The following is a 13,101-nucleotide window of genomic DNA, read 5'->3' as shown; positions in this document are numbered from 1 at the left end:
AATCCATCTCTCTCTCAGCTAATGGGCCCATGCTAAAACATGTTGAAGACCCCTGATTTAACTGTGTTGGGCCCCTCCCCTCCTGTCCTCTTACCTGTGTACAGAGCATCTTGCTATGGGCTCCTGGGGAGCGTAGCGAAGCCCATGAGGCTGGGGAAGTCAGCCTAAGGCCCCTTGACAACCGTAGGCTCCTGCTGCGGGGAGGTGCTGGGATGGCTGCTCCTGCAGGGTGGAAGAACTCTGCAGGCAGATGGAAGAGAGGAGAAATGCCACTGGCTCCTCCTTCTCCTTCTCTGTTTCTTCCCTTGTTGCTGCTGCTGGACACGCCACCTTGAGGAGGGAATACACTCTTTCCATTTCTGTCATGGTGTCAATTCATGTAGCCTGCTGTTTCCTTTCTAGTGAGTATGCATGAGAAGGATTTTTTTTCATCCAATTATTGTATAAAGTGGTGATATAGTGGAGGCGTATATTTATATTCAGTGTATTCCTATGTTTATCTAAAGCAATAGCAATTCAGTAGCTATTAAGAAAGCAAGCCAAGCATAAGACTTGCAGGTGGAAGTCGTGAGTGAATCCCTATCTCAGGCTGCGAAATGCTGCTATATGTTGATGTTTTAATGTGCACACACAAGTACACAAATAACAGGATGATTTGTGGTGCCACTTGGTGTCAAAATTGAGATGAAGTTTAATCAACGGAAGTTTGAAAAAATGTATGGTAATATTTTGCTCCAGCTGCACATCTACACAGATGTGATGCAAATCAGCAATCTGCAATTTACTGCAGAGGTTCAAGTACCCCTTGTGCGCTCTCTTTCTCATTGTTGAGAGGTACATTTCCGGGATCTGAATATTCTCTCATGTAAATCCTCTTTTTGTGAATGGAATTTAAAATATTTTTCCTTTGCCAGTCATCTTGTTTATCATATTGTGTCTTCTGGATGATGATGATGGTGCGTCTGCTGCGGTCAGTTTTACCCGCCACTTTATTCAGGCTGCTATTTAAGCCGCCGATGTACTATCTGGTTTCACTCACCAGGGCTACAGTGAGGTGAGCACTTATGCGGTTGATGTGTTTGCATCTCCATCTCCTGTAGTGCCGTCTCTATCTCAAGGCCGGCGCTGAGGGCCTGGCAGGGCTGGCTCTGCACCACGGTCTGAGTCTGGTGACTCCCTCCACCTCCAGCCTCCTCAGAGCTGCGGGAATCACTGCTGCACCTTCCCTGGAAGACAACAGATGATCTGACATTGAAGAGAAACTCTCCAAACTCTCCAAAAAAAACCCCATAAATTAGACATGCAGGGATAAGTCTAATAGGTACATTTTTGCTGAAAATTGCTGGATGCTGAGAGCTTATAATCATTAACATAGCTTAAACTTAGCCTCTTATTTCTTCTGCAAAGGGACAATATAAGTTTAGGATTAGCATTATATTTAGTGGCTGGCTGGACCCAGCCTGATAGAAAATGAGCACAGAAAAAAGCAGCCCTCCGGCATCCTGCAGATATCAAACATGGCCTCTGATTCACATCATCTCTCCGACTTTCATTTGAGTGCAAGTGACGAGGTGAGGAATGATTATGAGCCGAAAGAGCCTGTTTTTGTCATGTTAATGTTATATATTGTAACGATAAATGTTTGGTTATAAGTTTGTAAGAGTGCGTGATGGCTGAAACAGCTGGAAGCAGGAAGCGGGAGGCAGATTAAGTCAGGAGTTCAGCATTGTAAGCGCTTACCTCGTACGTTTTAATTACCATCATGTAGGGACTGCAGCATCATTAATGCGTGTTCGTGCACACGCGTGTGTGTGTTTGTGTGGCTGTGCGGCTAAGCTTTTGTGCTTCCATTAGTGTATTGTACCTCTGAGTCATTCAGTCCGAGCCCCTGAACAGCCCCCTTTCAAACAGGCAGCCACCCACACCTATACAAACCTCAAACAGCCTTGGCACACATGCTTAATGCCACCCTCACACACACACACAGCCATGTTTCCATCACTTCAGAGGACATTACATTAACTTACATTCATTTTCTGAAGACTTATCCCTATTCTACCCACAACAAGTATTTGAAGAACCCTAATCCTCACCCTTACTTTAACCTAACCTTACCCTTGCCAAGTCTTCATCCTTAAATTTAATGATTTACTTCGTAGGGGCCTGCATTTCAATGTTTTGAACCAAACAATGCTTGACAAATAAAATCCCTAACCTTAGATCCTTTCTCACCTTCTGTATTTCCCTCTTTTTCTTTCTTTTCACCCTCCTCTAATGAGCAGCGGTTCACAGCCACGCTTGGTGGTTGCAGGCTTATCTGGCTATCCAGAACCAAGGAGCATTACCCCATTACAGAGGAGGATATCTAGGGAGGACGGGATGATAAGGGGTGGCGATAGAGGGGCTAGAGGGAGGTGCGGCCAAGGTGTGCAATTACCAGAGAGGCGATGGTGAGAAAGGAGAAGCATAAAAGATAAAGTCGAAAGGGGGAGAGTGGGTGCAAGGTGGAGGGGGGGGCATGGCATGAGAGCCACCCCAGGACAGCATCTAGGGAGAACGTAGTTTTATTCATGAGAAAGTGTGTAGTGGACAGAGACTGGATTCTTCAAAGACAAGATAGTTACCACTGATACACAGAGAGAAAGAGATAAATGGGGCCTTTGGAGCCTGAGGGTTATATCTGTAATTCACCAGAGAGCCTACAGAACAGCCATGATAGCCATGAAATTTTTTTTTATAATGGTCATTTGTTTTGTCCTTTCTGGAATTAATATAAAAACCCATCAGTGAGCCTTTGCCGTTGTTTGTGCTTACCCTCTTGGGGTAGTAGTACAAATGCTGGTATACCTGTCATAACAAGTACAAAGCAGTAGGCATAGTAGAAGTTAACCACTGTGAATTTGTTACGCGGTTGGTATTGTAGTGGTCACTACACATTTTTGTTTTTTTGAATCTCAAAAGAGGTTATACTGGCAGGAGGCTGGATCTGCTTTGGCTTAAAATGCTATAAATACTTCTGATCAAAGCTCAGATCCAACTTGTAATCTATGTAGAGATGGTTTCATTTTGTAAAACAGAGCAGATCTGTTATATCCCTGAAAGAAATTATTGCCAGATTTACCCTGCAATTTACAAATAACAGTGCAATTTTCATTTCATATAGATCTCTCAGTGACAGGGCATAAGCATATCATTGCTGCATATTTGTACTCCACATTTTTCAAGGCTGTAAAGAGATTTTTAAGATCTAAATCTCCCCTCATTGCTACACTGCGTTGATACCCACCTTGCCCTCTCGGGCCAGCAGCTGGTAGGCAGTGTGTTCGTCCAGACTGAGGTCATCCGGCAGGGCAGGGGATGAGGACTTGTCTGACAGTTGCTCCGACTTCAGCGACGCCTGCTCAATCTCTGCCATCCTGATCTGCTGCAAAAACGTACCTTTGTTATTCATGTCTCAAAACGGGAAAATATGGGGAATAGGAACAGCACATTCAGACTTCCTGCAATTACTAAACAGAGCATGGTCTCATCAGTGCTCGATATAATGTGATCACAACAACTACACAAGAACATTCAGTATCTTACATATTTGTGGACATAGATATCACATTTATAAAGGATCAGCAACAATGATTTGAAGATGTTTCTCATGATTCCTTTGTTCATACAGTATCTCTCATAGGCCAATATGAGCTACACAAACAAGATAGATAAAACCTCCGCCAAGTTTCGAAATGCTTCACCAGATGTTGACAATTCAAAGTGCAAAGTCCATAATGGCATGGCACCTGTCTGTAAAGAGAGCAAGGTGAGAGATTTCAAGAAGTAATAACATAGCTTTGTCATCATCAATTCAACAGATATTTCCCAAAGCCACAACAAGAGGTGAGGAACGAGGCTGAATGAGAGGCGAGAGGCAGATATCCAAGCAGTGCATGTACAGTATGTGTGTTCACCTGCGGTATCTGCATGTGTATGTAAGCCAGAGAGACGAGATGTGTTTTTTTTTTTTTCACTCCATCAGGAGTGGTGTAGCGGCACCACAACTAGAAGTCTTCATGAGTCCACCCGAACCCTATAGGACCCAAGACCTGACGCTTACAGGTTCAGATCCACGTTTTATATGGAAAATCGGATGTGGGTTGGGTTTTATTACTGCTGGTACCCAAGTGGATCTGAGAAGACCCAGCCATGATTAGCTGATACAAAGTGATACTCATATACAGCTGTGGCAGTGAACATGCCATCATATTTATAGTTGAAAAGGGTGAACAGTTGAAGTTTATTGTGCTCGATGCAACAGAACTGATTCCAAAGGAGTTGTGTTTGTTATCCATCACTGTGACAGCAAGGGGACTTTTAATCTGAAATAACGAGTGGATAACCACACTGTTTCAACCAGCAGGAGAAGAATAACAGAAACCTTGGATGTATTTTACAAAGGAGGATGTTTGCACCTACACCACGGTTTTGTCAGTAACCTGGATGTGCAGCCATTATGGAGATACTAGACTGTAAACAACAGAATAGCTTACATGCTGAATATTCAATTCAGGCTGACTTTGACTGAAATGTTCTGGAAGACATGTGGACATGACTAAAGCTTCTCTGGAGGGACTTGGTTGGCAGGAAGGGCCACGACATTTTGAGAAGATCCGTACAAGCTGGCTCCTTCATCTTGGAATGATGACCCAACAATTTTGGCCTCTGTTTCCTACCCCAATGTTACAAAGGTCTGGAATCCTACAACCAGATGGTGTGTCTGGATGTGAGACAGGCTCAGTATAAGCTCATTAAAAACATATGTAATATGAAAGCCATGATAGGTGTTCAACTGAACTTTACATTCTGGGCATTTCACTAAATATCTATGACCGTCAGGAATTGACCCTTCTCTAAACCCTGCACTGCTAAGCTTACCAAACTTTCCATTCTTGCACTGCATTAATGCAAGATGGCAGATAAAACACTGAAATGGGGGGTAACTGTTGAAACACAAGGTCTTTGAATCCTTAGAGAAAAGCAGTGTCTCATTTGTAGCTGATGATGGTGGATTTTGTCAGCTAAAATAATAACTCGCAAGCAGATTTCATAAGCATAGCTGGCTGATGTTAGCTACTACTAACTCATTAACTCGGCTGAAAAGTCCATTCTAATGTTTCCATTTGACACATTTTAAAACAAGAATGCTGTGAAAGTGTAAATGTAAAGTTACCTGACAGCTGTGCACATGGTGTAATGTTAATGCTAAAAGACTGAGGCTAAAGCTAACTTACATCTCAGCAAACATTGGTTGGATGATGAAATACATCAGATATATCTACATGATAGTTGACAGAAATACACTCAATAATGAGGAAAAGGAGCGTGGGGGCTCAATTAGCCAGACAAGCCAGGCCGTGATCGCAGATGATAGCCAGAATAAGAGCTAAGCTAACTCAGGTTAGACTTGAGACAGCGAGCCGGAGAAAGGTGCATCGTCGTCGACCCACTTTGATTCCCCATTGGCCCACATCCTCCTCCTCAAACCCCTACAGAAAAAAGCATTCGCAGTGGTATCTAACAAGTTTGGCTGGAGGTAAAGTTACTGCAGCTAGTAAGCTAGTGTTAGTTAGCCGGACATGCTAATGTTTACAGCTTATGTTTGAGCAGATGAAGACAAAATTTAATCCATTCACCACATGTGTGCTCTTAAGCTTCATGTCTTTCAGAGACAACAAAAAAAGATGTCATCGTCCAGACTCATGGAAAGCCAAGCATCGCTCTTCTCTAAGCCCCCTGCACACCACGTCAACATGTAGCGAAATGGAAAGTTTGTCAGCTGTAGTCACAGTTGCTAAGCTATGATTGGACAGTTGCTGTTGGAGGTGGTGTCAATTTAAGGGTCAATTTAAGTGACAGTCTACTAGCACAAAATGTTGATCTGCCAGTCAACTGATGAGAAAGTAGTTTATTATTCTTACAAGTTTATATTTGATTGACCAAAACTGACCATTTTGAGTGACAGTTGCTGCCTGAAAATGAAACTCATGAACTTGTAGTTACTACATTGGAAGTTTTGTACACGACTCACAAACTCTGAGCTTTCAGACAATTTCTACTTACAAGGTTGTGAATAGCACAGGAAGGGGGGCGTTCATTTTTTGTGACTTTGGATGTGTTGTTTAAGCCCAGTATCTCCAACATGGCTGAACTCTGGTTTGATGATGCAGCATGCATAGTCTTGTTTTGACAGCTTGTAAATGATGTGTTGACTTGTTAATAGCAATCAGCTGTGAAATTACATCTATTGTGTCTATCAGCTGAGTATGGGTCTGACATTTCTAGGTTCTGCAACGGTCCCAGCTTTCAAACAATAGGCAGGTCTGGTTCAGTTCCAGGGTCTTTTGGGGTTCGGTCTTGAATTTTTGGACCCATGAAGACCTCTAACCAGAACCTCATAATTCTGCCCCAACAGCTAACTGAGTATGTTTCTATGGTAATGGTGTCTCATACTCTCATACTCATACAGCAACACTAAAGAGACTACATTACCAAACACAGGATAAATGGGAAGTGACAACAATTTATTCCAACTGTTGCCACCTCTCTTCCTCATTTGTTCACCAGGACCGTAGGTAACTCAGCCCAGAAGGCTACTGAATTGGTTTTGAATTATCACTGCATGAGACTCTTGTGAGCTCAAGCTTCTCGGCTGACACTCTTCTCTATTCCTTGCAGCATTTTTTTTTTTGTGCGCCCTTTCAAAACATACTGCGAACAGTGAGCTGGAGTGGAATTTCAGGGTTCTGGGGGTGCTATGATGTGCTCAAGCAGTGTTTCTTTAAAGAGACACAGCAATAAATAGCCAGAGAGAAGCATTAAGAATAGTACTTAAAAAGCGCCAAATGAAATCCAATGGAGTGAGGCCTGTTAGCGATATATTAACATGTGCCCGCAGGTGAGAGAGACAAAGGGGTTCATAGAGAAAGATTCATGGCTGAAATGCAGCAGTAAATTACCATTGCACAAGCCCCAAAGGAGAGAGGAGAAGAGAGGGGTGGTGGTGGTGATGGTAGGCAGAAAAACAGCAATGAAACTCATTAATTTAAAGAACCACTTTGTAGTTTTTCTGTCCTATCTCCATACATCAGCCCTCACTAATGCTACCATGCGACAGCGCCATAGCTGCTGACTTGCTCTGTGTCTCAGACTCAGGTTGTAAATAGCTTCAGAGCTACATTTATCGGCAGCTAATGGAAACTACAGCCTTTCTCTTCCTGTGTTCTTGGCTGGGCCTCCAGGGACGACGAAACAGGTGCAATGGCCATAGGAGGAGTTGCTTCACGAAAGCTCCCAGGTTTTCACTGGTAAAACGGAGAGTTCAAGCAATTGAAAGTATCCACTGCAGCCTGACAGCGGTGAGGCAAGGCACTGTTTTATTCAGTGCTGCTGGGAGGTGATGAGAGGAGAAGATGGTGTGACTGAGAGAGAAAATGGGGATGACTAAGATCTTATGGCCTCGTCACATAATTCTCCACAACACACAGGTGGAGACACAAGCACACCTTCTGTCTACTGCAGTTTTTTTCATACTAACACTAAATGTCACAAATGTTGATGTCCCTCACATAGGTGCTGCAACTGTTTCATTAAGTATTTCAATCTTTGTGCCATATTTTAGGGCTCAACAATAAAGATCGCTCGATTGCAGAGGGCAGGTACTTGTAAAATGCCCAAAGAGAATTAATCACAATGTTTTCTCCACAGGTGTTAATGGAAGTTGAGAAGGAGTGAGCCATCTCATTACCTTCTCATCTCTGTTTAGAGCTGCATATGTGCAGTACCAATCATTTCAAGCATTTCTATTAACCTGGAAACAGGAGTTTAGTCAGGTAGCATTAAAGGAACTCCTACTGTGTGATCCACTGTTTGCCACAAGTTTGAGAGCAAGGCGGATAAAACAAGTCATTTTTTAAAGGTATATCAAGTTGCTTGTTCAAAACATGAGCTGAGAAAAGCCAAGTAATCAAAACTAATTACTACATTGTATCATATTTTTAAAAAATGCTGGTTCCACTAGTTACTTTAATTACTATTAAATAAAACCAGGTCTGTCCCTGATTAAGCTTTTTTTCTATTCAAATCAGATTTGGCCAAATATTTGATGGTTCTTTTTTTTTTCAGTTCAGTGTGCCAAACTAAATTCCCATATGAGCTAACATAGTTTACTGTTTTACCTGTTTTAATGGATTTCTTCATCATCTGTGATGTAAAAACATCAGATTTTCAGTGTATCTTACTCTATTAAAAAAAGTCTCTCACTGTCGAAATCCTTTCCATAATTTTATCAGACACATAGAATAACAGTCTGAGTCTGTCACTTGCAAAAACAAGCACAAGCAAACAATCAAGCATCATCTGCTCTGTGCGCTCCGCCAATGCGCTCTGACAGAGTGGCTGCTGGGGTGCAGTCACCTGCGCTCTCTTTCTATCCCTCTTCTCTGCTTCCATCACAGTTAGTTTTGTGGTTTGTGGTGATTTAGAGACTTGGGTTGCAAAGTTTACAGCCATGCTGTTGCATTGCTCTGTATACAATGACTCTCTCATCAGTTAACCACCAGTGCATTTTTTTGCACCAGCTCATATGAAAATATATTCATGATTCCCCTAAATTCCCCATTGAAATAATTGATTTGTAAGCTCTTATCTATTTATTCTATAACTGTAATACACACTGACTGACACACTGGAAGAATCTCAGTTGACTGAGGCATCTCCGACTAACGATTTATATCTTCAACTATCACCCCTAAGTAAAACAGTCTGTATAGTAGCAAATAAAAACTTGACTTTGGGCAAATAGATTCCTGGCCAACTTGCCTGACTGGGCAAGTCAGGCAAAAAACAAAACAAAAGAACATTTGTGTTAAACCCTGTATTTGTTGAAATGTGCCAATGCAACCATGAGTCCAGTCACACCATGCGGTATCATCATGGGATATTTTTTACCTTAACATATGTCATTTTTGACCACAGGACCTTGTGATAGCCATAAATCAACATCACGACTAGTCTGTGACTTATACCACTCCTTTGTCAAAAAAACTGAACTATCCTCATAAATAAAATGAACAGAGCAACACCAATCAAGCAATATGTCTCCTGAGAGTAGCTTTACTATGGTTTAGCATCTGCCTTTTTGGGTAGCTTTCAGAAGCATCCATAAAAAAAAAAAAAAAAAAAAAAAAAAAAGCTTCAGAAAAAAATCTGCCGCATTTCAAGATGGCGCCTTTTCAAAAAAGGTGGTGGAGAAATGACGTTGTGAAAAACTCATGCACCTACGCTTGAGAAGTGCCTCTTTATGCTAGCAACTGAATAAATGGCAAAGGCCTTCACTGCTCCATTGAACTGCTCCCTGCAGACTCAACTGGAGTCGATCTCAAGCTGCGGCTGAACGCAAGTCTTTATTAGGCTGTTGCTTGATGAATATTTCCACTGTCACACACACTGCACCCAGGAGTCCCGCTGTGGCCTCCTGTCCCCTTAAACGCAATAACATTGTACATAACTCAGCAGAGAAAGACTCATCTGTCTGAAAATGGCACACACCCACGCTCACTCTCACACGAAAACAAAGGATATGCAAGTGTGATGGTTAAAGAACATGAGAAATTGAAGGAGAACAGCACAGGATCAGATACAGCAAATCAGAGACAGATACAGTACAGGGATGGCCAGAGGAGTGTGGGGGCAATAGGAAAGAGGGAGCATGTAAAAGAGGGAGGAAAGATTGATGGTTTGACAGCATCTGCAGACAGGCAGAAAGCAGGAGTGACAGGTGGGAAGGTGTAGAGCCGAGTTATTGCTTCTTCTGAGCTGACCCGCTGCACTTTGCCATTGTGATGGACAACACTGGCACAGGACAGTGTGTTTGCGAGTGTGCCTTTTATGCACGATCTCCTGCGTACGAAATACCCCAAAATGCAAACACATATAAAGTCGGGTGTTGGTGTGTGCTTGCATGCATGCATATCAGGGATGGTTGCTTGTGTGTCTGCATGCAATGGGCCTCATTAATCCACATTTCTGCACATATGGAAAGTTATCTTCTGTTGATGATGTGTTTAATTAAAGGCTGAAATTAGCTGTCATACTGTAACATAATAGCATATACAGTAGCTGATGAAGGCTTTGTGAACCTTAACAAAACCTCCCATACAAACTGCTTTGTATGATGAATGAAGCCCTGTGTGCATGTGTGTCCATGAAAGTACGTGCAAATGCATGTTCCTGTGTGTGTCGCTGCATGCATGCAATCTTGTCCAAAACATCATGGTTTTGTGTGTGTGTGTGTGTGTGTGTGTGTGTGCCTGTCTGCATGAATGTGTGTGTATATGTGAGTGCATGTGTGTTCAGGGTTTCAGGGTTTTGCAAAAAAAGTTGTTTGGTTTAGCAAGTTTTCGTAAAACAGATGAACCAGACTACACACTGCCCACACCAACTACCAGTCAATGAAACCCCTAGTGTGTGTAGATACTGTATGTTGGCAGACACTGTTACTTACTATTTATTATTATTATATTACAATAATTACTATATATTACTCACTATTGTTGCACATGTGTATACTTTTTGATGCTAAGGATGTTTTTCAGTCTTCAATTTCAACTTTCACAACTATTTGGGCGTTTGAATACATTACAAACTGTCTCTCAAGTTATGTTATGAAAGGAATCTTAAAGGAGAAATATGTAAATCCCTAACATTCAAAAATGAGTACTGCTATCCAAATCATGAATTTGACCCATAAATGGCATATTAAGTAGGCTGAATCTCTATTTAATATACAATCTACAGTTAAAGTTAGTTGTTTCCACTTGCGTCCTCATGATTAGAAGCCCTACAGTTTAAGTTGATCAGCTGTTTATAACTGAGGCTGTGAAAAAATACACACTTCAGATTGGAGTTCAGTGACTGCCTGCCTTACTGTCAGCCAGACTCCATTAATATACTGTTCAATTTAACCATTATAAACATCTGTTCCTCTTAAAAGATTATTAATGATTTCTTGCAACACATGGACAGACATGGAAAAACATTTTGCATTAATTTTAACTCTGATAAACGTGAAACAGGCAAACAAAAACAGTAATTCTGGCCTGGAATGGAAATTTCAAAGGAGAACATGCTGGCTGGTAGCGTTGTGAACAGAGAAGCAAGTATTTCAATTTAGCATGTTTCCTTAATCTCTGATGATGTCATATCATGGTCATTTTGTGATTAAGTACAGTAAATATATGACATACTTTTCAGAATGATCCATATTTTATCCTACTTTAAGGCACAGAAGTCCTGTCTCAACCAGGATTGAGTAGAGCTGCAGAGCTGTCTTCACCTGATATGAAAAAATATGCATGCTCATACAGAAATGTACACCAATAGCTAGATATAGAAGATAATCTGTAAAAATGTGCTGACATTGCAGAAAAAAAAATCTTTGGTTTAAAGGAGGAATATAGAAAATATATATATAATATAGCTTTATACAGTATTTCTTAGCATGTTTAATCTCTGATAACATATTATGGTCATTTTATCATTTAATACAGTAAATATATTATATATTTCTCCTTTAATTTCCATTTATATGACAATCTGCAGCATTACAGCAATGATTTTGGGTCCCTCACATTTCTGACTGCAATCATGCATTTCAAAAGCTTCAAAGCTGACCTGTCCCTTCCCCACCACTAAGTATGATAATGAAGCAGTAAGCCTGGTTATGAGCGTAGCCATTGGTGAGACACCCTGAAAGACCGCAGCATTTTAAAATACACTATGGATACTCCAGCTTATATTTCAGTCTGGCTGCTGCGTGGTTGAATAAACGTGCAGCTCTCTAGCTGTAAGGCCAAAGAACAGCAAGACCGGGCGGCGAGGAATTAATCAGCTGTTCATAACTGTCAGTTGTCCGTCATTGTTCAGTGACGTTATCTTGAAAACAAAAGCCCACTGCACTGATCAGCTGACTACACACACTCTGGAGTTGGAGTTCAGAGACTGACTGTCTTACTGGGTGCAAGACTCCATTAACATATTGCTCAGTTGAACTGTTATAAACATCTGCTCCTTCTGAAAGGCTCTTAATGTTTTCATTATGACTCATAAACACACTCTAAACCCATTCTGCGAACATTTGGCATTAATTAATTTGAATTCTAATTAATTAATACAAAAACATTCCAGCCTGGAATGGAAATTCCAAAGAGGGACACTGTGGCTGTAGTGTTGTAATTTCTGATAACATGGTCGTTTTATATTAGAGATTTTTCTTTTAATATCTGGGGTTATTGCCCTTATCGTGTGTGTGTGTGTGTGTGTGTGTGTGTTTGTATTACGTGTGTGTGTATATTCATGTGTGTTCAGGCTGGTACCTCTTGTGGGTGGCCCTTGCAGTCTTTGCAGATGGGTGGAGGAGAGGAGTAGTGGTGGAAGACAGAACCGGAGAGGTTGTCGATCATCAGCATCTCCCCCTCCAAAGTATCCTTGATGAGAAGAGATACGCTGTCCAGCCACTGGCTCTCCTGGAACACATACACACATACACACACGGACACATACACACGGGACGCAGGCCGGCAGACCGGTATCGCACGCAGGCGCAAACATGTGCACATGCGAGACATGCGAGGACAAAGAACACGCAGGGGAAATGCATACACCATTGTAAGGGTTAAAAAAGTGCCCGTGTGCACACGCAGGTTTGCTTTTATACTTATGTACTCATACACACAGTCACACGTGTATAATCACCCACACACATGTACATTTCACACTACCTAAGCTTTCTACAGTTCCTCCACAAAAATTTAAAAAAAGCACATTCACTCTGTCACAGATCATGTAAAACTAGACCAGAACAAATTCCCCATCATACTTTGTCGGCCTTTAGGGCTAAACACTGTTCTCTTTTGGAAAAGGCTCCACAATAATATGACTCCAAACCCTCATTAGCCAAGTAACACATAATTTTACTATCAAAGCCTTGAGCTCTGAGAGTGGTGCAATTACATTTGATATATCACCTCAATTAGGCTGTTCAATACCTTGTTGAAACAA

The 13,101-nt window shown here is 41.6% G+C and overlaps 1 protein-coding gene across 1 annotated transcript in view; it reads right to left on the bottom strand.

Moving 5' to 3' along the window:
* The window catches only part of LOC146310028 (voltage-dependent T-type calcium channel subunit alpha-1I-like), a 151,862-nt gene that overhangs the window by 4,501 nt on the left and 134,260 nt on the right, over window positions 1-13,101 (bottom strand). The window contains exons 31-34 of the mRNA XM_084745182.1: window positions 12,417-12,566; window positions 3,287-3,424; window positions 1,040-1,226; window positions 95-330 (exon numbers count right to left, since the gene is read on the bottom strand). Of these exons, the coding sequence (XP_084601308.1) occupies window positions 95-330; window positions 1,040-1,226; window positions 3,287-3,424; window positions 12,417-12,566 (711 nt within the window). The remainder of the gene's footprint in view (window positions 1-94; window positions 331-1,039; window positions 1,227-3,286; window positions 3,425-12,416; window positions 12,567-13,101) is intronic.

The sequence above is a fragment of the Lutjanus erythropterus genome, chromosome 19 (assembly GCF_056507025.1).
Source record: "Lutjanus erythropterus isolate fLutEry1 chromosome 19, fLutEry1.hap2, whole genome shotgun sequence".
In the NCBI taxonomy this organism is placed as follows: domain Eukaryota; kingdom Metazoa; phylum Chordata; class Actinopteri; order Lutjaniformes; family Lutjanidae; genus Lutjanus; species Lutjanus erythropterus.
This window is presented reverse-complemented; position numbering and strand designations above follow the sequence as displayed.